Source organism: Somniosus microcephalus, chromosome 25, assembly GCF_052327205.1.
Source record: "Somniosus microcephalus isolate GS21.2 chromosome 25, FLI_Smic_1.0, whole genome shotgun sequence".
Taxonomy (NCBI): domain Eukaryota; kingdom Metazoa; phylum Chordata; class Chondrichthyes; order Squaliformes; family Somniosidae; genus Somniosus; species Somniosus microcephalus.
Window position 1 is genome coordinate 29,595,614 of NC_141011.1, and position 27,812 is coordinate 29,623,425.

General features: G+C 45.5%; 1 protein-coding gene across 1 annotated transcript in view; it reads right to left on the reverse strand.

Annotated features, from left to right (window-relative positions):
• Positions 1–27,812, reverse strand: part of arhgef19 (Rho guanine nucleotide exchange factor (GEF) 19) — an 82,778-nt gene that overhangs the window by 36,313 nt on the left and 18,653 nt on the right. The window contains exon 2 of the mRNA XM_085967021.1: positions 1,246–1,905. Coding sequence (XP_085823147.1) covers positions 1,246–1,905 — 660 coding nt within the window. The remainder of the gene's footprint in view (positions 1–1,245; positions 1,906–27,812) is intronic.

Consider the following 27,812-nt stretch of genomic DNA (forward strand, 5'->3'; position numbering starts at 1 on the left):
AGGCCAAGATCAGATCAACCATGATCTTATTGAATGGCGGAGCGGACTCAAGGGGCCGAATGACCTACTCCTGCTCCTATTTCTTATGTTCTTATGTAACAGGGTGCAGCACCCTGCTCCATGGTTTAACAGCACTGAGCTCCAGAATTCTTTCAACTGGGCTCCAGATTGAGGAACAGGAATGAAAGGCCTGGAGCAGCAGAGCGCTCCCACACGATACGCACAGACAGGCAGGAACAGCTGAATAAGGAACACGCAGTGCTCCCGCTGTTAGTTGGAGTATTGCTTTGGTATTGCAGCTTCTCTTCAGGGAAGGCAGGGTTGGAGATCCCTGTTTACCAAACCTTTTCCAACAGTGGATGTATGTCAGTGGGCACTCAATGCACCCCTCCCATGGTGGGGATGGTTGCGATCAGCAGCTTTCTGCTTGGGGAATTGTCTTGGTGCTCCTGTTCTTGGGATTATGGGGGATGGAGAGACTGAATACAAAACCAAATATCCACTTGTTCTAGTCCCAGTGAATGAGGCACAGTGACTGTTTGCTTTGAGATATTCCAAGGTATAATAGAGGGTCAGTGGGTGCTCTCGGGATAACTTAAAAACATAATAAGTGGGAGATGCACTTGAAATGTCATAACCTGCAAGGCTACGGACCAAGAGCTAGAAAGTGGGATGAGGCTAGCTAGCTCTTTTTTGACTGGCACAGACACGATGGGCCGAATGGCCTCCTTTGTGCCGTAAACTTCTATAAATCTATGAGATGTTTATAAAGGTAAACAGCTTGGAGGGGGTTGAAAATAAATAAACAAGTGCAGTAACATTGTGGGGGGAGAATTGCTTTGGCTGTTTTGTGTAGTGACATTGCGTTAGTGAAGATTTCCTCCACTAAGTATTTTATGTTCCACATTTATGAACTTGTTACAGACAGAGGTCAGAGCAAAATATATTTACTGCCCCAGGTCAAAGATCAAATCTTGCCAGTGACTGGAGACTGAGGCCTAGAAATCCATCTGTAGCGGTGGCACAAAACGGCGCTATCGGATCGGTCACAGTCAATGGAACCGAGTATCGGGCGCTGCGTAGAGCGGGCAGCCGACGCGATAGCGCCCATTTAGCGCCACCACCCCAGATGAATTTCTAGGCCGGGTGAATCAAAAAGTGCCTTCACCCTCTTTGTAACCGTTCACATGACCTTCTTTAATTCGATAGCTGGAATAACAGGACAGAGCAAATAATGACATTTACTTGCTGTTTTCTCCTGGTCCGAGCCTTGCGAGGCACGCCTCTGCAGGCCGCTCGACTCGCCCCTCTCAGACTCCGCCAGCAGCGTGTTGAGGGAAAAGTCACTCTTTGAAGCAGTTGTGAAGTTGCTCTCGGTGGCCAGGCTCTGGTGCGGCCAACTATCTGCCTTCCCCACCACCTGCCGGCCCGTCGGGGGGCAGATCCCCGCAGTCCCTCTGGCAGGTCCACTGTCCTCATCGGCATCATGTGGCGACAAGCTCTCCGCCGAGCCTCGCACCGCAGTGGGTTCCAACTGCGAAGCTTTGAACCGGAGCTGAGTGTCCCTTTCGGCGTTGCAGTCACTGAGCGGCAAGGCAAGCTGCCTCTTAAGGTCCGCTTTGGGTCTCAAACTTTGCTGCCTGCAAAGACTGCCACCTGAGTTCCTCTGTGCGGCTGGGTCCTCCTGCTCAGCCTTTGGTTTCCCTCCCTCACCGTTTGACGTCTCTGCCCCATCAGGACTGAGGGAAGTGCTGATCCTCCTCTTAACATTCAGCATAAAGTCTGGCAATACATTAAAGGAGACGCTCTCCTCTTTGCAAATGGCAATGTGGTTTTTCAAGCAGTGGCTGTCCTTCAGGCTGTCCTTGAGGGGTTCCATCTCCTCGCCATTGGAAATATGCATCTCTGCGGGACATCAAGGGGAAAATCTATTCAGAACCAACAGAAAGTCAGGTACAGAACACCAACCAACAACAGTGTGAGAGCTGAGAGAGAGAGAAAAAGGCACTGAAGCTGTCTAGTATTATTATGATCACAACACTCATTAAACTGCCCCAGTACCTCAGTTGGGGCATTACAACTGATCTCAGCACCTTGGGGTTAGGGATGGGTAAACAGAGACAGGGATCTCCCTCCTGATTACTGACCAGGGACCCTGTTGGAAAGTGCGTATGTGTGGACGTTAGGTGAGGACACAGCGCAGTCGAATAGCCTGCTGGACTCGCTGCCTAGGGTTCATCCATCAAGAATGACCACTTGGACAAGGACACAATGGCAACATGGCATCAATGGAACCATGCTCTAGCACCTCCAGGAGAAGAGGAGAAAAACAAGAATTAAACCAGTTAACGTGACAACTGTAATCAGCAGAATGGGACAAACCTCCAGTCAGGTGTCACTGGTGCCAGTGTGCTGGTTGTTGTAGAAAGCAGTATTGTAGAAATGGGCCGTGCATGTGCTGAAGGAATGCAGAACAATTTTATCCCTTTAGCTGCTTAAAGCCAAAGGAACATTTCTTTCTACAGTAAATAAATCAGCAACTCCCACGTCAGCTACAATATACAAATCTCCAGGGCCAGTAGGAAAATAAATCGTTCTCCCAGTGAGATTAAATTAAACCATGTCTGCTTCAAGAAAAACAGTCTCTGCTCGCCTCCACCCAATCGCAGTAATAGCAGCTTGCATTTATAGAGCGCCTTTAACGTAGTAAAATGTCCCCAGGCGTTACACAGGAGCGTTATCAAACAAAATTTGACACCAAGCCACATAAGGCGATATTAGGATAGGTGACTTGGTCACAGAGGTAGGTTTTAAGGAGCGTCTTAAAGGAGGAGAGAGGTAGAGAGACAGAGGGGATTATGGAGGGAATTCCAAAGCTTAGGGTCTAGGCAGCTGAAGGCACGGCCACCAATGTTAAAGAAAATCGAGGATACCCAAGAGAGCAGAATAAGAGGAGCGCAGGGATCTGGGAGGGTTGTAGGGCTGGAGGAGGTTACGGAGGTAGGGAGGAGCGAGGTCATGGAGGGATTTGAAAAGAAGGATGAGAATTTTAAAATCAAAGCATGGCCGGACAGGGTACCAATGTAGGACAGCGAGCACAGGGGAGATGGATGATCGGGACTTGGTGCGAGTTAGGATAGGGGCAGCTGATTTCTGGATGAGCTGAAGTTTATGAAGGGTGCAAGGTCGGTGACCAGCCAGGAGAGTGTTGGAACAGTGTTTCCTTCTGCGGCTCCAGAGGTCCTGTGCAGCCGGCGAGCCAGCAAGCCGGCTTTCAAATTGATAAAATCGTGCACGCGCGGACTTTTGAATGGGCCGCGCAGCCCATTAAAGGTCCAGGAAAAAATTACGGGGAACATTGCATTGGAATAGTCGAGTCTATGGATGAGGACTTCATGAGTCTATGCTTGAGTTGGGCTATGTTATGGAGGCAGAAGTAGGCGTTTTTTGCAACAGAGAGGATATGGGGTCGGAAGCTCAGCTCAGGGTCAAAAACAACGCCATGGTTGCGAAGAAGTCTGGTTCAGCCTCAGATAGTGGCCAGGGATGGGATGGAGTCGGTGGCTGGGGAACAGTTTGTGGTGGGGACAAAAGACAATGGGCTGGATTTTCCAAGCCCCGTGGAGGCGGGAGTGGTGGGAAAATTGCAGAATCGGGGGGCACGAACCCAACCTGCCTCCATGCCAATGTCCCAGGAGGCAGGTATCCGACCTGTGCTGGGAGCCACCTCCCCGAGGCGGGAAGGGGATTAGTGCCAATTAACTACCTGTTAACAGGCAGTTTTTTGCCTAATCCCTATTTTTAGCCCTGAAGAGTGGGCTTCCCAACGGCTCCGAACCACGCCAAGTTACCAAGGCGGACCGTCAGTCTGAAGGGGTTGGAGGGGTCGAGATGTCCGTTGTGCAGGTGAGTGATGGGTGCATGTGTGCAGAGGTAAGTGTAAAGTGTTTTAATAAGTTTTACTTAACTTTACTTTCTCCTGCAGGCTTCCTCCCTTCAGTTCTCGGGAGTCCCTCAGTTCACCGGCACAGAAAGCAGAATGGCCGCTGAAATGTCAAAATCTGCAGCATTCTGCTTTCTGGTCTGGAGTGATCTCTAACTGAGTCTGAGTAGAAGGACTCAAGTTAGAAGACAGATTGTCAGTGTTTGACAGCTTCACAGAGCTGTCAAACGCTGATTTTTCATCTGTCAAAAGCTCTTGACAGATGAAATGTCAATCACTGACGTCACCAGTAACCAGGTGTCCCTTAATTGGCCTGCTGAGCCCGCTGGGCGGGCTTAACAAGGTCAATCAAGGGAAAATAGCGTGGGTTGGCCACAAGTTGATGGAGGCGGGACTACAACCCAAAAAGTGGGAGTCCCGCCTCCATCGCATCCCCATTGACAAAATCCAGCCCAATGGCTTTGGTCTTCCCAATATTTAATTGGAGGAAATTTCTGTTCATCCAATACTGGATTTCAGACAAGCAGCGAAACAAATCAGAGGCTGTGGAGGAGTTGAGAGAGGTGGTGGTGAGGTAGAGCTGGGTGTCATCAGCGTACATGTGGAACCTGACATGTTTTTGGATGATGGCACTGAGGGGCAGGACATAAATGAAAATAGGAAGGGACCAATGATAGAACCTTGAGGGACTCCAAAGGTAGTGGTGCGGGAGCGGGAAGCCAATTCAGGAGATTTTCTGGCTACGACTGGATAGATAGGAATGGAAGCAGCGAGGGGAGTCCCACCCAGCTGGACAATGGAGGACAAACGTTGGAGGAGAATGGTGCGGTCAACCGTGTCAAAGGCTGCAAACAGTTGAAGAAGGATGAAGAAGGATAGCTCACCACTGTCACACAGTCACATAGGATGACATTTGTGCCTTTTCAATGATATGGCAGGGGCGGAAACCTGATTGGAGGGGTTTAAACTTGGTGCTGCAGGAAAGATGGGTTGAGATTTAAGATGCGACGACACGTTCAAGGACTTTGCAGGGGAAAGTTAGGTTGGAGATGGGGCGGTAGTTTGCAAGGACAGAGGGTTTAAGGGTGGGTTTTTTTGAGGAGGGGGACAGTACCTGAGGAGGGAACCGTAAACAACACCAGCTAACAGTGAAGAAAAGCCGGGGGATATCTTTGCATTAGAGGATGATCCTGGTGTAGTGAGCAGTTTTTGCAGAGGAGAGCAGGACCCTATAGTGCTTTCTGTGCTCCAGCCAGATCTGCCAATGAAGGGCTAAACCAGTTGTCTGCCAGAAAGGTTCAAGTATGCGTCATATCAAATCAATCTTTTGCCCCATAGCAGTGAAAAGAAAATGGAACAAAATGCTTCACATTGACTGTTGCTTTTCAGTCTCTATTCCCCCAGTTCCCTCCCTTCCTGTCCTGAGAGTTCTATCCATAGTGGATATAGTTCTACAGCATTCTGCAGCTTTTGCTACCTCCCCTAACTGGCCATTCTTCATGCCCAAGTGTGATTCTCAGGCCGCCTACTTCCACCTCCGTAACATTGCCTGACTCCGCCCCTGCCTCAGCTCATCTGCTGTTGAAACTCTCATCCATGCCTTTGTTACCTCTAGACTTGACTATTCCAATGCTCTCCTGGCCGGCCTCCTATCTTCCACCCTACATAAACTTGAGCTCATCCAAAACTCTGCTGCCCGTATCCTAACTCACACCAAGTCCCATTCACCCATTACCCCTGTGTTCACTGACCTACACTGGCTCCTGGTTCACCAACACCTCAATTTTAAAATTCTCATCCTTGTTTTCAAATCCCTTCATGGCCTCACCCCTCCCTATCTCGGTAATCTCCTCCAGCCCTACAACCCTTCATAAGAACATGATAACATAAGAAATAGGTGCAGGAGTCGGCCATTTGGCCCTTCGAGCCTGCTCTGCCATTCAATGAGATCATGGCTGATCTTCTGCCTCAACTCCATTCACCGGCCCTGTCGCCATATTCCTTGATGCTCTTACTAGTCAGAAATCTATCGACTTCTGTTTTGAATATACCCAATGACTGAGCCTCCACAGCCCTCTGGAGTAGAGAATACCAAAGATTCACCACCCTCTGTGTGAAGAAATTTCTTCTAATTTCAGTCCTGAATGGCCTACCCTTTATCTTGAGGCTGTGGCCCCTGGTTCTAGACTCCCCAGCTAAGGGAAACATTCTCCCAGCATCCATCCTATCAAGCCCTGTAATAATTTTGTATGCTTCAATGAGATCCCCTCTCATTCTTCTGAATGAAAGAGAATACAGGCCTTGTTTACTCAATCTCTTCTCATATGACAGTCCCGCCATCCCAGGAATCAATCTCGTGAACCTTCATTGCACTCCCTCTATGGCAAGTATATCCTTCCTTAGGTAAGGAGACCAAAATTGTACACAGTACTCCAGGTGTGGTCTCACCAAGGCCCTTTATAATTGGAGTAAAACTTCTTTACTCCTGTACTCAAATCCTCTTGTAATGAAGGCCAGCATACTATTTGCCTTCCTAATGGCTTGCTGCATCTGCACATTCACTTTCAGTGACTCATGTATAAGGACACCCAGGTCCCTTTGAGCATCTGCATTCCCCAATCTTTCACCATTTAGGAGATACTCTGCCTTTCTGTTTTTTCTACCAAAGTAGATAGCTTCACATTTATCCACATTATATCCCATCTGCCATGTTCTTGCCCAGTCACTGAGCCTGTCGAGATCCCCTTGAAGCCTCTTCACATCCTCTTTGCACTGACACTGCCACCTAGCTTTGTATCATCAGCAAATTTGGAAATGTTACATTTAATCCCCTCATCCAAATCATTGATATAGATTGTGAATAGCTGGGGCCCAAGCACCGATCCTTGCGGCACCCCACTAGTCACAGCCTGCCATCCTGAAAAAGACCCGTTTATCCCTACCCTTTGTTTTCTGTCTGTTAACCAATTCTCAATCTATGCTAGTATATTACCCCCAATTCCATGTGCCCTAATCCTGTTCACCAACCTCTTGTGTGGGACCTTATCGAAGGCCCACTGAAAATCCAGATACACCACATCTACCGGTTCCCCCGTCTACTCCACTAGTTACATCCTCAGAGAACTCCAATAGGTTTGTCAAACAGGATTTCCCTTTCATAAATCCATGTTGACTCTGCCCAATCTTACTATTAGTTTCCAAGTGCCCAGTTATTGCATCCTTTATAATAGATTCCAGCATTTTCCCAACTACTGATGTGAGGCTAAAAGGTCTGTAGTTCCCCGTTTTCTCTCTCCCTCCTTTCTTAAATAGCGGGGTTACATTTGCTATCCTCCAAACTGCAGGAACCGTTCCAGAATCTATAGAATTTTGGAAGGTGACAACCAATGCGTCCACTATTCCAATAGCCACCTCTTTCAAAACCTTAGGATGTAGGTCATCCGGTCCTTGGGATTTATCGACTTTTAGTCCCATTAATTTTGCTAGTACTGTTTTCAAGATCTCTGCGCTCCTCCAATTCTGAGCTCATGCACATCCCCGATTTTAATCTCTCCACCATTGGTGGCCGTGCCTTCAGCTGCCTAGCCCCTAAATTCTGGAATTTCCTACCTAATCCTCTCCACCTTTAAGACGCTCCTTAAAACTTATCTCTGTGACCAATCTTTTGGTCATCTATCCTAATATCTCCTTATGTGGCTCAGTGTCAAATTTTGTTTGATAACGCTCTTGTAAAGCCTTGGGATGTTTTACTACGTTAAAGGCGCTATATAAATGCAAGTTGTTGTGTTATCTGACCTCAGTTGGAGTGACACTAAGGAGTGTTACAACTGGCATCTGTGCCCCTGGGTTGGGGGTGGGGGTGTGGGGTGAGCGAATCAGACAAGATTCATGCTCCTGATCGTAATGATGGGATTCCTGCTGGAAAGAGCATGTGTGTGGATGTTGGGAAAGGACAGGACCAGGCTTGGCGGCGATACCTCCCAATGTCTAATCTCCTGCCAAAACCCATTGCCTAAGTTCACACGTGAAGAATGGCCAATTGGGTGAGGTTCTACAGGCCACCTGGCAACAAGGACCCTGAACCCCAGCGAGGAGTCAGCACTTTCAGATTAATCGAGGAAAGAACTGGAGAAGGAGAGAAAAAGTTAAGTATTCCTTTAGACCAAATGTAAATGGGTTCTGTGGAGAAGCTGGATCCAACTAGTGGGAAGGTTAAAAAGGCGAGTCTGAAAATTACACTTTTCACCATCACCGTGCACTTGAGAGCTTTAGTTCAACTCATACTCTGTTGGCACCGAGCTGCTGGACCCAGAACCATTCCCAACATTCGAGGAATTTGTAACATAAGAACATAAGAAATAAGAGGAGTCGGCCATACGGCCCCTCAAGCCTGCTCTACCATTCAATAAGATCATGGCTGATCATCGACTTCAACTCCACTTTCCCGCCCAATCTCCATATCCCTTGATTCCCCTAGAGTCCAAAAATCTATCGATCTCAGCCCTGAACATACTCAAAGCCTCAGCATCCACAGTCCTCTGGGGCAGAGAATTCCAAAGATTCACAACCCTTTGAGTGAGGTAATTCCTCCTCATCTCGGTCTTAAACCTGTCACCTCTTGGTCATCTGCAGAGAGACTTTGGTTTATAAAGGTTATAGGCTGCAAATCGAGGAAGTGGGGAATGTAGAACGTACACACCTGGGGAAAAATCAAACTAAAAAAAATAGGCAGAGTTCTACCAAAAAAACACAACCTGTTTTAATTCATCTCATTCAGAATAGTAAGCGTCCCTTTATAAGTTCAGACAGGTTTGTGATCTGTCTGACTCCTACCCTAAAGTTTGTCTGCTGCTGCTGGCTCTCTGAGAGTGTGATACGCAGCTTTCTCGTTTTACAAGTGTCAGCTATGGCTCAGTGGGTAGCACACTCACTTCTGAGTCAGAAGGTTGACACTCCAGTGCAGTGCTGAGGGAGTGCTGCACTGACGGAGGTGCCGTCTTTTGGATGAGACGTTAAACCGAGGCCCCGTCTGCTCTGTCAGGTGGACGTAAAAGATCCCCTGGCACTATTTTGAAGACGAGCAGGGGAGTTATTCCCAGTGTCCTGGCCAACACTGATCCCTCAACCAACATAACAAAATCAGATTATCTGGTCATTATCATGTGGGCAAATTGGCTGCCGCGTTTCCCACATTACAAGTGTGACTACACTTCAAGAAGTACTTCATTGACTGTAAAGCGCTTTGAGACGTCCGGTGGTCGTGAAAGGCGCTATATAAATGCAAGTCTTTCTTTTGCTCTTTTCCAGAGACTCTTCCCCGGTGTGGGTTCCTGTGCAGCATCTGTTCAGCGCGGGCTTGTTGGTGCGGGTCACAGAGCAGCTTGCTGTGACTTGACGGGGTGTGGTGATGTTCTCCAGGCAAATGGCATTGATCCACAGAATCCTTTTCTTTTTTCACGCTGTGATATATCTTTATTTACTGTGCTTTTGGCCCAGCTCTCAGCTGCATCGTTGCTGTTTTAGGAAGAAAAATCATGGCTCTGTCCATCCGCGCGCAAAACACAAACTCCCAAAGAGAAAAACGAGTGCCTGGGGTGAGACCGACTCTGTCTGACAGGGAAAGGAGCTGGGGGAGGCTCTCAGAGTGTTAGAGGTAGAAAAGGAACGTGTCTAATCTCATCTAAACATCCTAAAGAACTTCACACATGAATTGTTTTTTGGAGAGTAGGGTTGACAGTTAAGTGGACACATTTCAGCTCTTGCTGATTTGCATGTAACCTCTACTCCATTTCTTGTAAGTGTGATAGGAAATTGTGTAAAATTAGTTTTGATATTAGCTTCCACCCGCCCACACATGCCTGAAGCACATGATCAGCATAAGGTACACAGGATCTGGCGTCTCACCCATGCTGCAGGGAGATGCAAAGAAAATCTGCACCTTTGCTGGGAAATCACGCGATCTCTGCACCCAAACAGTGGTGAGGTCAGGGCTCCCTGCAATTGGCTGCTGTGTGGAGTGACATCATGAATGCTTTGACCGAAGATTTTCTCTGGTAGATTTTTCATGCTTATGTTTAGGATTTCACTAGAAACACGTACAGAGGATGTCCCTGCACATAACGGCCTCGACAATTCATTGGGCCGCAACACACACAGCGATCCACCGCCCCTCAGTTGTAGTGATCTATCGCCCCACGACCTCGGTGATCTGTCGATCCATCCCCCGGGGTTCACAGCGACCCTTCCTCTATTATTATTTTCAAGATTGAACCACAGATCACGAAAAGAAAGGTTCAACTATTATTCACAAATGTGTAAGATCAGTGTGACCCGTGTACGTCATACTAAATTCAAACTATACCCTGCACAACCCATTAAACCAGCAGTGTCCCAAGATTTCTGTTTTCATGAGTTGCTTAGGTGTGTATCATAGCGACTCACAAGCCATATATAAAATTTACATGCATGTTCCCATTAATTTGCATGTATCTTAAACCGTTGATAATAACTGACCAAGGTATTCTGATTTTGGATTTAATCCTCAATGAGGCAGCAGGTCCAAGAAAAGCCCTTTCCAAACTTCCAGACTCACGAAATTCAAGCAGGCCAAGCCAGCGAGTAAGAAATGTACGCACAGATACAAACGGAATTTTCTGGGCTTTGTCGACCGGATTGCCAAGGTTTAAGAACATAAGAAATAGGAGCAGGAGTCGGCCATTCGGTGCTTCGAGCCTGCTCCGCCATTCAATAGGATCATGGCTGATCTTGTACTTCAACTCCACCTTCCTGCACTATCCCTTGGTTCCCTTAGTAACCAAAAATCTATCGCTCTCTGTCTTGAATATACTCAACAACTGAGCCTCCACAGCCCTCTGGGAGAGAATTCCAAAGATTCACCCTCTGAGTGAAGAAATTTCTCCTCATCTCAGTCCTAAATGGCCGACCCCTTATTCTGTGACCCCTAGTTTTAGACTCCCCAGCCAGGGGAAATATCCTCCAAGCATCTACCCTGTCAAGCCCTGTAAGAATTTTGTATGTTTCAATGAGATCACCTCTCATTCTTCTAAACTCTAGCGAATATAGGCCTAGTCTACTAAATCTTTCCTCATAGGACAATCCCAGGATTGTTGCACTCCCTCTAAGGCAAGTATATCCTTCCTTAGGTAAGGAGGCCAAATCTGTACACAGTACTCCAGGTGCGGTCTCACCAAGACCCTATATAATTGTAGTAAGACTTCTTTACTTTTATACTCCAATTCCTTTGTAATAAAGGCCAACATTTGCTTTTCAATTGCTTGCTGTACCTGCATGTTAACTTTCTGTGATTCGTGTACAAGGACACCCAGGTCCCTCTGAACACCAACATTTCATAGTGTCTCATCCTTTAAAAATGTTCTGCTTTTCTATTTTTCCTACCAAAGTGGATAACTTCACATCTCTCCACATTATATTCCATTTGCCATGTTCTTGCCCACTCACTTAATCTGTCTATATCCCTTTGAAGTTACTTTCCCGTCAACTTTGTATCATCAGCAAACTTGGATACATTACACTCGGTTCCCTTATCTAAGTCATTGATATGGATTGCAAATAGCTGAGGCCCAAGCACTGGTCCTTGCGGCACTCCACACAGTTCGCCAACCTGAAAATGACCTATTTATTCCTACTCTCGCTTTTCTGTCCGTTAACCAATCCTCAATCTATGCTAATATATTACCCCCAATCCCATAAGCTCAAATTTTGTGTAATAACATCTTGTGTGGCACTTTATTGAATTCTTTCTGAAAATTCAAATAGCTACCCCTTGCTAGTTACAACCTCAAAAAACAGATTTGTCAAACACGATTTCTCTTTCATAAATCCGTGTTGACTCTGCCCAATCATATTATGATTTTCTAAGTGTCCTGTTACCACGTCCCTAATAATAGATTCGAGCATTTTCCCCACTATTGATGTCAGGATGGATTTAAGGCTAGATTTTCAGGATTTGGGGACAATAACCAGTCCACAGGCTGCACTAAACAAAAGCATTAGAAACAGCAAAAACACAAACCAGTGCCTATATACTAATACAATAGCAAAATATTGCAGATGCTGGAAATCCGAAATAACAACAGAAAACGCTGGAAAAACTCAGCAGGCCAGGGCAGCATCCATGGAGAGAGAAACAGAGTCAACTTTTCAGGTCAATGACCTTTCGTCAGAACTGAAAAAAAGCAGGAAAAGGAATAGATTGTGAAACATTATATACTAATGCTGGGACATCAGTAGAGCGGTGCTTTTTACATTCACCAGTGCGTTATCTGTCCTTGTTAGAGGGCCAGTAGATAAGAACACTTTTGTTTCTACGACTCTGGCAGGTGTTCATGACGAAACTAGGACTAGGTATCTGTAGCAGCAGCACACATTACCAACATAAAATGCTTTCACTGTGTGGAGGCAGCACTTGGTTGCGTTCAATAGGGTGTGGGGCCCTAGAATTTAAAAACAGTAAAATATTTGGGAACAGGAACAGGCCATTATGTCCAATAATCCTGTCCCTTTCTCATAGCTCCACCCTGTCACCATATTCCTCAACCCCACTACCCATCTCCTCTATCCCTTTTCTCTCTAGAAACACATTGGGCTGGATTTTGATTGAGGAGGCGTGTAGGAAGCGGGACTACAACTTTCGAGGTTGTAGTCCCGCCTCCATCGAGTTGTGGCCAACCCACGCGATTTTCACTTGATTGACCTTGTTGAGCCCGCCCAGCGGGCTCAGCAGGCCAATTAAGGGCCACCCGGTAACAAGTGACATCACAGATTGACATTTCATCTGTCAAAAGCTTTTGACAGATGAAATATCAGCATTTGACAGCTGTTTGAAGCTGTCAAACACTGACAATCTGTACTCCAAGTTAATTCCTTCCTCTCAGGCTGATTTAGAGATCTCTCTAGAACAGAAAGCTGAATGCTGAAACTTTTGACAGCTTGCAGCCATTCTGCTTTCTGTGCCGGCGAGATGAGGGACTCCCGAGACCTGAAGGAAGGAAGGCTGTAAAGGTAAGTAAATGTAAGTAAAACTTCTTTAAACACTTTACACACACCAAACACACTTACCTCTGAACTCATGCACCCATCACTCACCTGAACACTGGACATCTCGAACCCTCCAAGCCCTTCAGCCCGACAGTCCGCCTCACTAACTTGGCGTGGTTTGGAGCCGTCGGTAATCCCACACTTCAGCAATAAAAATAGGGATTAGGCTAAAAACTGCCTATTAACTACCTGTTAACAGGCAGTTAATTGGCACTAATCCCCTTCCCGCCTCGGGGAGGCGGCTCCCAGCACAGGTCGGGTATCCGCCTCCTTTGAAACTGGCATGGAGGCAGGTTGGGGGCGGGATGGGTTAGTGCCCTCCGATTTCGAGATTTTAACACCCCACACACCTCCAATCCTGCCTCCACGGCACAATGAAAATCCTGCCCATTAAGTGGAAAGCAAACATAAAACAACATTATCAGGATCTGAAAGTATTATTGTCTCATTCACTCAAACTGTAAAGCAGCCCGGTGCTAAAGTAGGGCATGATGTTTGTAGGTTTAGGTGAGTTTCAATCAGTTTCGCAGCATGTTCTCAAGCCCATTACCTCCAATTGCAATGAAGCATCGAGGCCTTATCTATCTGACTCCTGTGGTCCTTGCAACCTTTCCCACGACATCTGAAAGCCCTGCCCAGGTGTTATTCCTCATGCTATTCCCATTTAAGTGAAAAAGTTTCACCTCTGACTTATCATCTTATCCCTAACTTCCTCATTTTAACTTCTATATCCGGTACTTGAATCCCTCACCATAGAGGAGATCAATTTTGTCCAGCTCCCTTGGTAATCCTGAAAACTTCAATTAAACTACCTCAAACTCACCTCAACAATGAATTAATAGTGAAATCTAGAGTGTTGATTTCTGAAACTGCAAACTACGGTTGGATCTATTTTGAAAGCTCAGTGTAGGACTAGCACATAAACACAATGTTAAGTTAAAATTGCATGTCACAGTCATCAGACTACAGCTCTGCACCTGGATTGTTATAACCAACTTAACTTAGGACAAGATTTAGGAACAGATTTAGGAGGTGCTGCCTTTATTGTTGTCACAGAGGCAGCGACATAGTACATAAGAACATAAGAAATAGGAGCAGGAGGAGGCCATTTGGCCCTTCGAAGCCTGCTCCACCATTCAATATGATCATAGCTGATCTTCTACCTCAAATCCACCTTCCCGCACTATCCCCATATCCCTTGATACCCTTAATATTCAAAAATCTATCGACCTCTGTCTTGAATATACTCAACGACTGAGCCTCCACTGCCCTCTGGGGTAGAGAATTCCAAAGATTCACACTCCTTTGAGTGAATGGCATCAACTTACACTGAACAAGTCCAAGGTTTATATATAGTTAAATCAAGGCTCCCTGAATTTGGGGGACAGAATATCTAACCATGACAGTCACTGGGTTGATAGTATGAAGCATGTATATAATCAAGGGATGCCCACTATTGAAGATGAAGAAGATTTGACTGCGACTATTGAACATTCATTGAAAGTGTCCTGGTCATTCAACAAGGCCACTCATCTACTGAGGACAATACAATTTAGGCTTTTTCCCCAACACTATTCTGATGTTGCTGCCTATATGAAAGTTTAATAAATGGACGAGTCTCTTATGAAGCAAGATCTGTACTTTTATTTTCTGCCATGTGTGGGTTATCATAGTCCAGATCTAATATTTAACTCCAAATCACAGTAAATCGCTGACTAGACAATATGTGGGCTGCCTCAGTGGACAGACTGTTCAAACATCTCATCCAGGTAATTTGTACAGATGAACTTATAGACAAAAGGAGAAAGATTAACGAGATACTAATGTAGTACAACAAAAATCAAACTTATACTAAACATAACTCTTTGAAACAAAACAAACACAGTCTAAAATTCTTACAGTACCTCTCAGCAAGTTCTTGGGAGCACAACCTTTGAATGGGAAATTATGAGATGATTCCTCGCAGAATTCCTATTCGGGAGAACAGGTAACTGATGACCATGAAAGGATCTTTACTGTTTTACTGGGCGGGGCGGTTGGAGGTAGAAGGTCATGTGATGAAACCTCCAAGAATACATCCAACCACAGCTGCTAACCCTATGCTAGGCCCAAAGCTGGAAATGTAGGCGCCCCCAGGACTGGATGGGAGCAGCAAGCTTTGGTTGTGCTGCTTTAGTTTAGTACAGAAGAAAATTGCACCTCATAACTCTTAGTTGCTTTCTTTGGAGAACAAGAGGTTGAGGGTGCACATGATCCACGTTTTTAAAATGCTATTGTAATGTGCTGTTTCGCCATAGTGTGTTCTCCTGGCCAACATTCCTCCCCCAACCAACAAGACAAAAGACAGACTAACTGGTCATTCAGCTCATTGCTCAATGTTGTATCTAGTTATGTACAAAATGGCTACGGCGTGCCCTATCTAACAACAGCCTTGACATTCAAAACCATTCACTGTATGAAATGGTTTGAGATATTTCTGATAGATGTGATAACGTGCTACATAATTGCAAATCTTCCTTTTACTTTCTATAACTGCGCTCCTCCAATTCTGGCCTCTTGCGCATCCCCGAAATTAATCGCACCACCATTAGCGGCTGTGCCTTCAGCTGCCTAGGCTCTGGAATTTCCTCCCTAAACCTCTCCGCCTCTCTACCTTTCAGGGATATTTTACTATGTTAAAGGCTCTATATAAATGCAAATTCTTGTTGACTACTGTACTCTATAACTGCATTGTACTATATAACTACTATATTCTACAACTGTACACTACTATGTACACTAATACTGTAATGTATTCTATAACTGCACACCTTTACTCTACTATACTTTATAACTGTGCTATATGACTGCACTGTATTCTTGACTGTACTCTACAAATGTATACTACTGTACTCTATAAATGTACATTATTTTACTGTATTCTGTAGCTGTAGACTTAGTCTATTATTATATTCTATAATTGTGAAATTCCTATTTGAAAAGTAGACCTTTTGAAGTAGTTTTGTTTGGTTTAGAAAGCTCATATTCAACACCCACCCTTCCTCCCAGCTCCCCCCCCACCAAAAAAAGTCCTGCCTTCATCACTGCTATTAGTGTACCATATTATACAACTATATACTGTTACTGAACCATACTCTATAACTATGTACTGTTACTGTACCACTCATTACTGTATTCTTTTACTGTACTGTGCTCCGTAAGAACTCAAGAAAATACTGAATGATAAGAGCATTTAGCCCTGTCACCTTCCAATGGCCCATGCGCCATTTGTTTTGTCACAGATTCTTAATTCCTATAATGGATTCAACCTGCTAAGCAAGACAATTAACTTCAGGTGAAACGTTCAAAAAAAAAGCTGCAGAATTCCTAGCTTTCCCGCAAAACCAATCCAGCGAGAAATCCAGGACACGAGTCTAACATCACTCGACCATGGTCACTCCGGGACTATCAAACATAGCCAGATACTTGTCCAGCTCCTTTTTAAAGGGGTAATTCGCTGGCAGTTTCCTCATCCCGCTCTGCTGGTGTAACTTTGCCGAAAGTTCAGCAGAAGCCCTGTTTATGGGCCTAAAGTTACAGCAGCAGAGTGGAAGATACCCCGAGAGAATTCCTGGCAATTGTCTTGTAGCTAGTTCAGCAGCTCACCAGATATGCTGCAAGAGGCATCTCTATCATGTTCTCTATGAGTTACGATGCCAAACCCTAACAAGGGCTGCAGGAACACTTTTTAATGTTTCTTGGGACATGAGCACCACTGGCTGCCCTAGCTGCCCTGAGGGCATTAAGAGTCAATCAAATAGCAGCATGTAGGCCGGACTGGGTAAGGGTGACAGGTTCCCTTCCCTGAAGGACATTAGTGAACCAGCTGGGTTTTTGCAACAATTCAGCAACACCCGTGGTAATTTTTTTCTGGTGCCAGCCCAAAATTTCCAGATTTATTGACTTCAATTTCATAACTTGACATGGTGAGATTTAAACATAGCCACAAGACTACTATATCCCGAATGTTGAAGATACCACTCTGTCTTTAGGCCAGACATCAAGAATATCACAGCAGCTGTTGGTAATGATTCTGCTATTCCCAATTACACCTCCTCTAGACTCATATTTTCTTTCTTTACTTGTTCCATTACCATCTCCTTTGTCATTTAATCTCTCCCGCCTTCCATCCATCACAGACCTTCCCTTTTGTTCTTTCCTCCCCTCTCCCTGCCTCTCTACTTGCTCAACTCTGTTTCTCTCTCCACAAATGCTGCCTGACCTGCTGAGTGTTTCCAGTATTTTCTGTTTTTATTTCAGATTCCCAGCATTTTGCTTTTGTATCAAGAATATCGCTCCATTTCTGGAAGGATTTGTTCTGAAGGCAAACTGGTGAGACCAGAGAGCAGGAGCTGTGACTGAGATAGACTAACGGCTTTGTGCTCATTGCGGTTTCCATGAGTTTGACTGATTGGCTGTTCTGATACTGGTCTATAGTTAGCAGAGGGGGACTTTGACTCCTTGTGGATAGGCATGTTTCTTAGCTGCTTTCAGCGCAAATGGAGCAGGGACAAAGGGTACAGTTATAGCTCATCAACAAGAAGTGTTATGTTATGCTGGGCTAGGCTACAACGTTCCTGGGCTAGGTCCTACATCCTGGTGTTATAGTGGGTTCTGCTGGGTTGGGATGTGTTATGTTATGGTGCTCACTGAATTATGCTCAGCTCCGAACTTCACAGAGAAACCATGTTGAAGTCTTTATTTATTCATTTACAAAATTATGAAAGATTTTCTATGGGCAAACAGCGAAAGATTGTTTCCATCGTAGGCAAATTAGCAACATGGAGACTTAGACTTGGGATTATCACTGCAAGAACAAAGGAGGAGGTTAGAAGAAATATTTCACACAGAAGGTTATTAGAACATTATTTATTACAAGTGGCTAGTGAGCCAGGTACTATAACATTGTTTAAAAATAAACTGGGAAAGTATTTAAAAAGAAAGAATATAAAAGGGTTACATGGAAAGGGCAGGATAATGGGATTAGAGTAGATACTGCCAAAAAAAGACAGAACGACTTGCATTTATATAGCATCTTTCATGACCTCAGGACGTCCCAAAGCACTTTACAGCCAATGAAGTACTTTTTGGAGTGTAGTCGCTGTTGTAATGTAGGAAATGCAGCAGCCAATTTGCACACAAACAGCAATGTGATAATGACCAGATAAACTGTTGGTTGAAGGATAAATATTGACCAGGACAATGGGGATAACTCCCCTGCTCTTCTTCGAAATAGTGTCATGGGATCTTTTACGTCCACCTGAGAGAACAGACGGGGCCTCGGTTTAATGTCTCATCTGAAAGACGGCACCTCTGACAGTGCAGCACTCCCTCAGTACTGCACTGGAGTGTCAGCCTAGATTTTGTGCTCAAGTCTCGGAGTGGGACTTGAACCCACAACCTTCTGACTTCAGTTGAAGACCTAGTGCTGACACCAGCATGCTGGGTCGGAATGGCCCCCTTTTGGTGTAAGTTCAATGCAGCCAAAATTCCTGGGTTTCGGGAGGGTGGGAAAGGTGAATTCTGACCAAGAAGAGAGGAACCGGAGTCCACCAGGTTTTACCCGTTTTCTCTCCATCCCAGTCGTAGGGGCACTTTAATTGGCCTCATCGCCACTCGGGAGGACTAAATGATTCAGAGGTCCCTGCCCTTGATCGCTGGCTAATAACTCCTGCTGGAAGCACGTGTATGAACATCAGGTAAGGAGGGGAGGATGGGCAAGTCTTTCTTTTTTTTTTAATTCATTCTGGGATGTGGGCGGCGCTGGCAAGGCCAGCATTTATTGCCCATCCCTAATTGCCCTGGAGATGGTGGTGGTGAGCCACCTTCTTGAACCGCTGCAGTCCGTGTGGTGAAGGTACTCCCACAGTGCTGTTAGGGAGGGAGTTCCAGGATTTTGACCCAGCAACGACGAATGAACGGCAATACATTTCCAAGTCAGGATGGTGTGTGACTTGGAGGTGGTGGTGTTCCCATGCGCCTGCTGCCCTTGTCCTTCTAGGTGGTAGAGGTCACGGGTTTGGGAGTTGCTGCAGTGCATCTTTCACCTGCCCCCCTTGAATATGCTAATTTGATCCCTTCGGATGTAGAAGGAAATGTCCTCACCTTATTTCTTCGACTCTTCCTGGGCCTCAGGGTCTCCATCAAAGAGACAAAACGGAGCGGGTGCTTCTGATGCATCTGTACAGGTATGGGCCACGCACCTGCCCCAGTTGTTTAAATGACCCCCATCTCCACCTAGCCCAGGAACATTGCGGCCTAGCCCAGCATAATGTAGCATGTTTTATCTGAGCCACTGTCTATTCTTGCTAATGTGAGTCAGGACTGACCCTCTTGCTTCTGCTACATCTGTGCAAGGGTTATGGAATCCTGCTGTACTTTCAGCGGTGGAGCAGGGACCCTGGAACTTCAGGGCCTATGGGTCTATCATTTTACCAATGTTGAAAGAATATCTGTATCTTCCTTTAGTGCAGACTGGCAGAACATATCAAACTATCAATAGCAAGCCAAGGGCCCTGGTGAGACCACACCTGGAGTATTATGTACAGTTTTGGTCTCCTTACCTAAGGAAGGATATACTTGCCATAGAGGATGTGCAACAAAGGTTCACCAGACTGGTTCCTGGGATGGGGGGGGGGGGGGATTGTCCTATGAGGAGAAATTGAATAGACTAGGCCTATATTCAGAATACTCGGTTGGTTCCGGAGATGAGGGGGTTGACGTATGAGGAAAGGTTGAGTAGGTTGGGACTCTACTCATTGGAGTTCAGAAGAATGAGAGGCGATCTTATCGAAACATATAGGATTGTGAGGGGGCTTGATCGGGTGGATGCGGTGAGGATGTTTCCACTGATGGGTGAGACTAGAACTAGGGGGCATAATCTAAGAATAAGGGGCTGCCCTTTCAAAACTGAGATGAGGAGAAACTTCTTCATTCGGAGGGTAGTAAATCTATGGAATTTGCTACCCCAGAGAGCTGTGGAAACTGCAACATTAAATAAATTTAAAATGGAGATAGACATTTTCCTAGCAGATAAGGGAATTAGGGGTTACGGGGAAAGGGCAGGGAAGTGGACGTGAGTCTAGATTCAGATCAACCATGATCTTACTGAATGGCGGAGCAGGCTCGAAGGGCCAAATGGCCGACTCCCGCTCCTAGTTCTTATGTTCTAAGTTCAAGAGTTTGTATCCATACAAAAAAAAAGCAGCACTCAGGGGTTGGGCCTGACACACAGGCAGGGCTTATTTTTCAGTGATACATGGTGATATGTAGGTGCATGTGATTCATTTCTGGTTTCCGAGAGAAAAAACAGATTGCATTTTGCCGTGATCTTTGGCAAAGATAATCATCCCACATCATCCTGATGCTCGTTATCCTGAATCATTTAGCTCTCAAAGTATAAGCCGTAACCTGAAGCTGCTCGACTCTGATGTCAGAGTCAGCGCAAAAAGCGGAATACCCTCAGACTCAAACAGTGTTACACCAGCACTGAGGTGGGCGAGACTAATGCCTTGATGAGGTAAGTAAAGAAACTCCCTAACATGAGGTACACAATCCTGACCTGTAACCTGCATTACCACACATTACTGTTACTGTCAATTGAGAGAGAGCCAAACTGGGTAGTTTTTCAGCAGAGCACAGCAGGCGAATGTTTCCGTGATTCAAAGAAATATTTTTTTATTATTGGAATTTTCTACATTTTTATTGTGAGCAAAACAACCAGTGAGGGCATCAACAACAACTTAACAAAGGAAGGGCTTGACCAAAGGTATAGTCAGAAAGATAGGTTTTTGAAGGAGGGGAGCAAGGCAGAAAGGGTTTAGGGCACAAAAAAACACTGCGGTACAAAGAGTAGAACGAGGAACATTGCCCTAATCAGGCTGAACCAGACTGTTCACAACCTCGGCCTCCTATTTGACCCTGAGCTGAGCTTCCGACCCCATAGCCTCTACATCACCAAGACTGCCTACTTCCACCTCTGTAATATCGTTCGACTCCGCCCCTGCCTCAGGCCATCTGCTGTTGAAACCCTCGTCCATGCTTCTGTTACCTCCCAACTTGACTATTCCAATGCCCTCCTGGCTGGGCATTCATCATCCACCCTCCGTAAACTTGACCTTATCCAAAACTCTGCTGCCTATATCCTAATCGCACCACCCGCTCACCCATCGCCCCTGTGCTCGCTGATCTACATTGGCTCCCAGTCCACCAGCGCCACAAATTAAAAATTCTCATCCCGGTTTTCAAATCCCTCCATGGCCTCGCCCCTCCCTATCTCTGTAACTTCCTCCAGCCCTACGAGAACTCTGCGTTCCTCCAATTCTGGCCTCTTGTGCATCCCTGACTTCCTTCGCTACAACATTGGGAGCTGTGCCTTCAGCTGTTTAGGCCCCAAGCTCTGGAATTCCCTCTAAACCTATTCACCTCTACTTTCAAGATGCTCCTATAAACCTACCTCTTTGACCAAGCTTTGGCTCACCTAAGTCTCCTTTGACTTGGTGACAATTTTTGTTTGATTAGGCTCCTGTGAAGCACCGTGGGACGTTTTACTATGTTAAAGATAATAGTGTGGCGGAGCCACCATTGGGCTATGGACATTGTATATAATTCCTTTTTACAGCTCTGTTATATAGTCTGACGATGTACCTTTAAATGTATCGGTTACTGCACTCAGGCTTCATTCCTGTACTCTGCGTGATGACGTCATAGCTCAGAACCCTCTAGCAGTTCCAGACAGTTGGGGAGGGGGTCATAGCTCGGAACCTTCTAGCAGTTCCAGGCAGTTGGAGAAAGGTTTCCAAGCAGACCAGACACGTTTCCAGTTCATCCTGTAGTTGTTAATTTGCTTTGTTTGTTCATTAAAGTTTATTGTTTTGACTTCGTGAGTCGAACTCCATCTTTTGGTAAGGAACAGAGGTTCCTACAATAGGCAGGTTACTACAGGCAGGAGAGAGAGCAAGGAAGAGGTTCAGATAATGCAGAGGAGCCTGAAAGGGTGGCATCACTGCTGATCCCACACCTGTCCTCACCATAAGTCCACGTGCTGCCAGCAGGAATTATTAGATAGTGGTCAGGAACGTGAGCTCTGAATCATTTATCCCTCCCTAGCCCAATGGTAATAAGGCTAATTGTTGTGCCCAGACTACTGCCACCCCAACTGAGATCCAATAACTCCGTACTGACTGAGGTTTCACCCAGAGACCTTCAAGTCTGTATGACTCAGTACCATATCGAGTGGTTCATTTCCCATTGAGCCATCAGCAGAGCGTAACATTTCAGACTGGGAACCTCCGATATTTATGTCTGGACCCTCATTGGCCCTGACCTATTCTGTGTGACTCACTATTGTACTGCTTCATCAAAGCCAGTTCTCAGCCCGCTGTCACAACTTGCACGCAATTCAAACAGCTTTCATTCTGTTTTTCTAAAAGCTTCCCAGCTGCTGACAAATAACGTGCTCAGCGCAACAATCTGGCCAGACAGGGGGGGGGGGGGGGTTGGGGAGGAAAATCATACATGCATTATGGAGCCCAGTCCACTTGAGATCAGCCCCTCACCACCGAGTGCCAGCAGCTAATGGGTGTGAACCATCCCCTGTATACTGCAGGTGGGAATTTTCGCGAGAACAGGAATTTCCACTCACATTGTGCAACAGTCAGAATGATTTCCATTAGCAGCAGCAGGGGGAGAAGGGGAGAGAAAATAATAGAGAAAGGGAAGTGAGAAATGGATGGCAATTAAGGGATAAGATAAGGGGGAAGTAACAAGAAAGGAAAGGGGGGGGCTGAAGTTGTACTTTGAGGGGAAGAAGGGAGAAGCCTCGAGTGGTGCTTGGGCATGGGAGAGGAAGGAGAGCACCTGGGTTAACGGGGGGGTGGAGGGGAGAGAAGAGTTGCCAGCGTGAACTGGGAGGGGGTGGAAAAAGCTTGAAGTGATGTAGCTGGAGGGGGAAATCATGCCAACTTAAACTGGGGATGGGGAAGAAGAGCGTCAGGTAGAATGGGGTGGTGCAATAAAGTTTCAGCTTGAAGTGGGATAAAGGGATTATCGGGTTGAGTTAAGTTGCGTTGGCGGGAGGGTGGGGCAGGGGGAGGGGGTTGAGGTATGAACTGGAAAGGTTGGAGGAAGAGAGTCTCTGTGAAAGGGTAGCGAGTTGGATGGGATCCAGAATCTCTGTGCACTAGGTCAGACAGCCTCTGAAAACAGGGATTAAGAAATTGGATGTGGGAAAGTGTTTGTTGAAGTACTTTTTGGGGAGTGATGGTCTGTTTGATCTACTGAAAAAACAGTTGGCGTGTTGTTTTTCTCTTTTTTAGATGAAAAAACTTCAAATTCTGAAATATGAAATCGCTTAAAATTAGCCACAATGCATATTGTTTAATGTAAAAACCTTTGAGCGGGGCATTATCCCAGACCCCACCAAATGCACCACCAATTTTGTCCCTTCAGTGTTTGGATTTTCCTCTTCCAAGGTTCAGGTGTTTATATTTTATCCCCTCCAATATGAGCGAAGGGATGCTGAGTATACCTACAGTTTAAGTTCTAAACGCTGTGGAACTGCTGGTTTCACTTGTGATGGGCTTATAATTAAGGCCGCTCTTGAATCATCAGCTTTTTGGCGGTTGCGTCAGCCTTTTTCAAGCACTTGGTCAGCTATCTCTAATTTTCTAGGTTGGCATGTTTGGAAGATACTGTGAGCTGCATCACCTCCACTGTCCCAGCTATCGAGTTACACCTAGTCACCAGTGCCTTGGCACCGTAGATCTGTTAATCATACTGTCTGTGCCCTGATTGAATATCTCAAGCAAATGTCCAGTAACATGTTACACCCAGACTCAAAGCGTTAACCAGGGAATTGAACACTTGCCATTTCCGGCACTCACTGTCAGCTCAAGGACTCCCAGGTCACGTACAGCATGGGTTAGATATATAGAGATTTGAATGTTGTTGCCTCCCAGGTGCCAGAGTATGGGATGTAATGGAGCAGGTAACAAAAGATTTTGCAGAGGGAAGGGGAACAGCCAGAAGTCATGGTTCACATTGGAACCAATGACATAGGAAGGAACTGAATTGAGGTCCTGAAAGAGAGTCTTAGCAATTAGGAGATAGATTAAAAGGCAGGATTTCAAGATGCCATGCATTAGTCAGTAAAGGAGTAAGGGATGGTGTAGAAGAGAATGACTCAGATTCTTGGAACATTGAGACCAGTTCTAGAAAAGGAGAATCACCTGGGCAGGGCTGGAACCAAAGCCCACACTGCAGCAAGAACTAGTGTTGTGAGGGAAGGTTTAAACTGTAACAGCAGGATACGAGGGAGGTGGGGGGAGCGACAAGATGAGGAAAGGGAGAGAAAAGCAAAAGGGGCAAGGGGTTTAGGTTAAAAAAAGAGAAAAACCAGGAAGGTAATAAAGAACAGATCAAAAAGAGGGATTAAAATGGATAGAGGCAGGTTTGAGTTCTGTCTGTGTAAATATGCAAAATGTTCTGAATAAAATTGGTGAGCTACAGGTAGAAATTATTATGGGGGGTATAACATAGTAACATCAACAGAGACATGGCTAGGGCAGGACTGGGACGTACACATTCCTGGTCACAAAATATTCTGGAGAGTTTGAGCATGCAAAAAAAGGAGTAACAATATTAATCAAAGATTCTATTAGAGTGCTGGAATGTAAAACTGATATAGGGGACGATGGAAAGGCTGAACCGATTTGGTTGGAGTAAAGGAATAAGAAGGGAACTGCTACTTTATTGGAAATATATTATAGACCACCATACAGTGGAAATTAGATCGAGGGAGTGGTTTGTAACAAATCAGAGAAATATGCAGGAAAAAGAGTTATAATAATGGGTGACTTTAATTATCCAGAGATAGACTGCAGTAAAAGTAATGCAAGGACTAAGAAGGGGAAGAGTTTCCACAATGTGTCCAGGACTGTTTTCTAGATCACTATGTTTTTAGTCCAATAAGGGCAGAGGCAGTGCTGGATCCAGGTGTAGAAAACAAAGTGAGGCAAGTAGATAATTCACACCTAATCTAGAGCCATCTTCTGTCTCCACTAGTCCTATCACCATCTCGTCTCGTTTTAAATATCTCATGTCTCTTCACTTCTCTTTGGTTCTCTCCCAGCCTGGCCTTTTAATCTATTTCATTTCCTGTGCTTTTCCAGTCTTGACAAAGGGTTTGACCCGAAACATTGACTCTTTGACTCTTTTTTCTCTCCACGGATGTTGCCTGGCCTGCTGAGTTTTTCCAGCATTTTCTGTTGTTATTTTAAATATAAGGGTTGGGGTACATCTAGGTAACAGCAACAAGAATATAATTAGGTTCCATATAAAAATTGAAAAGAAACTAAAGATACTGGACTAAAGAAAAAGCTAATTTCAGCAAGATAAAAAGGGAACTAGCCCAGATAAATTGGAAAGAAAAATGAGCAGATAGGAGAGTGGGCAAACAATGGGAAACCTTCAAACAGAAGATGATTGGAATACAAGTTAGACATATTCGTATAAGTGGATGCAGCAAAAGCTAAAGTTTCTTAGTTGAGTAGACAAATTAACATCAAAATGAGACACAACACGTCTGTGGCTGATAATACAAAAGATAGTCAAAAGATAATTAAGTAGAGTGTGGAAAATATAGAAAAGTAAAAAAAAGAAAAAGACTTGCATTTATTTTGCGCCTATCACGACCTCAGGACGTCCCAAAGCACTTTACAGCCAATGAAGTACTTTTTGAAGTGTCATCACTGTTGTAATGTAGGAAACGCAGCAGCCAATTTGCACACAGCAAGCTCCCACAAACAGCAGTGTAATAATGACCAGATAATCTGTTTTTTTTAGTAATGTTGATTGAGGGATAAATATTGGCCAGGACACTCGGGAGAACTCCCCTGCTCTTCTTCGAAAAAGTGCCATGGGATCTTTTACATCGATCTGAGAGGGCAGACGCGGCCTCAGCTTAACGTTTGAAAGACAGTGCTGCATTCCCTCAGTACTACAGTATTCTGGAGTGGGACTTGAACCCACAACCTTCTGACTCAGAGGCGAGAGTGCTACCAACTGAGCCACAACTGACACAAAAGATTAGAAAGGCTAAAGGGAAGTATGAAGAGAGAGTGGTCAGAAAAAATAAAAGGCAATAATAAAAGTTTTTATAAACACATCAAAAGTTAAAGAATAGGACTAATTAGAGACAAAACAGATAGATCATGGAGGATGAAAGAATGGCAGATATTGAATGAATACTTTGCTTCAGTTTTCACAGAAGAGTGTGCTAGTGGGAATGAAAGGGTACAAGAGGAGGAGGTGGAAAAATTTAATAGGATAACTATCAATAAGGAAATAGTTCTAAAAATGTTGGTGGAACTCAAAGTGGAAAAGGCACCAGTTCTGATGGCTTGCATCCTAGAAGGCTGAGGAACAGAGAAGAAATAGCAGGGACTCTAACCACAATCTTTAAAACCTCCTTCAGAGGAAGAATGAGATTGGCAATGCTTCAATCATCTGGCATAACCTATGTAACATCTCTGTTCAAAAAGGGATAAACCAGGTAACTATAGGCTAGTCAGCCTAACATTACTAAGCTTCCAAAAACCATAATATGGGATAAAATTAATACTTACCTCAAAAATGGCATGGGTTAAGAACAACCAGCATGTATTTGTAAAAGACAAGTCATGCCTGACAAATTTAATATAGTTCTTTGAAGAAATAATGGAGGATATTGATAAAGGAAATGCAATAGACCTTGTTGACCTACATTGGCTCCCGGTCCAGCAACGCCTCGATTTTAAAATTCTCATCCTTGTTTTCAAATCCCTCCATGGCCTCGCCCCTCTCTATCTCTGTAACCTCCTCCAGCCCTACAACCCTCCGAGGTCTCTGCGCTCCTCCAATGCTAGCCTCTTGCGCATCCTCGATTTTCATCGCTCCACCATTAGCAGCCATGCCTTCAGCTGCCTAGGTCCTGGGATTCACTCCCAAAACCTCTCTCTCATCCTTTAAGACGCTCCTTAAAACCTGCCTCTTTGACCAAGCTTTTGGTCACCTGTCCTAATTTCTCCTCACGTGGCTCAGCGTCAAATTTTGTTTGATAGATATCGCTCCTGTGAAGCGCCTTGGGACGTTTTACTATATTAAAAGGTGCTATATAAATGCACGCTGTTGCTGCTGCGTTCATTGATTTTAAAAAGGTACTAGATAAAGTGCTGCATAGGAGGCTTGTTGACAAAATTAAAATACAAGGGGGGGGGGGGGGGAGAAATTTGGTTGCTTTGCGCCTCCCGTTAGCGCCCTAAGAGGAGGCGCAAACGCCTCCCGCGAAATTCAGCAGGTGGTTAGCGGCGGTGGTAACCGTTAGCACCCCGCGGCGCTGGTGATGACATAATCGCCATGCGCAGCACCCAGCTCGTGCCCTGGCCGCGATCTTCAGTAGCGACCCCTGACATACCGCTGGACGCTATGCCCGACGGGGTCAGGGGGGCTTTTCTGCAGCTGGGGCGGCGCTAATTAAAGGAGAGATGCCGGGCGGCCATTTTTGTTGCTGCACCTGCCTCCGTTGCCATCCCTGGCCTCCTGAGCATCCCCCCCCACCCAGCCCCCTGCGGAGTGCCGGCTGCGCTCCATGAGCCCGGCACTTCTCGAGTGCCGGGTTCTTTTGCCGGCACTCCGATCCCGGTGGCCCAGCTGGGCCCCGGTTGGCACTGTGCAAGGCCCCTCCACTTTAAGAAGGGGCGGAAGGCCTGCAATA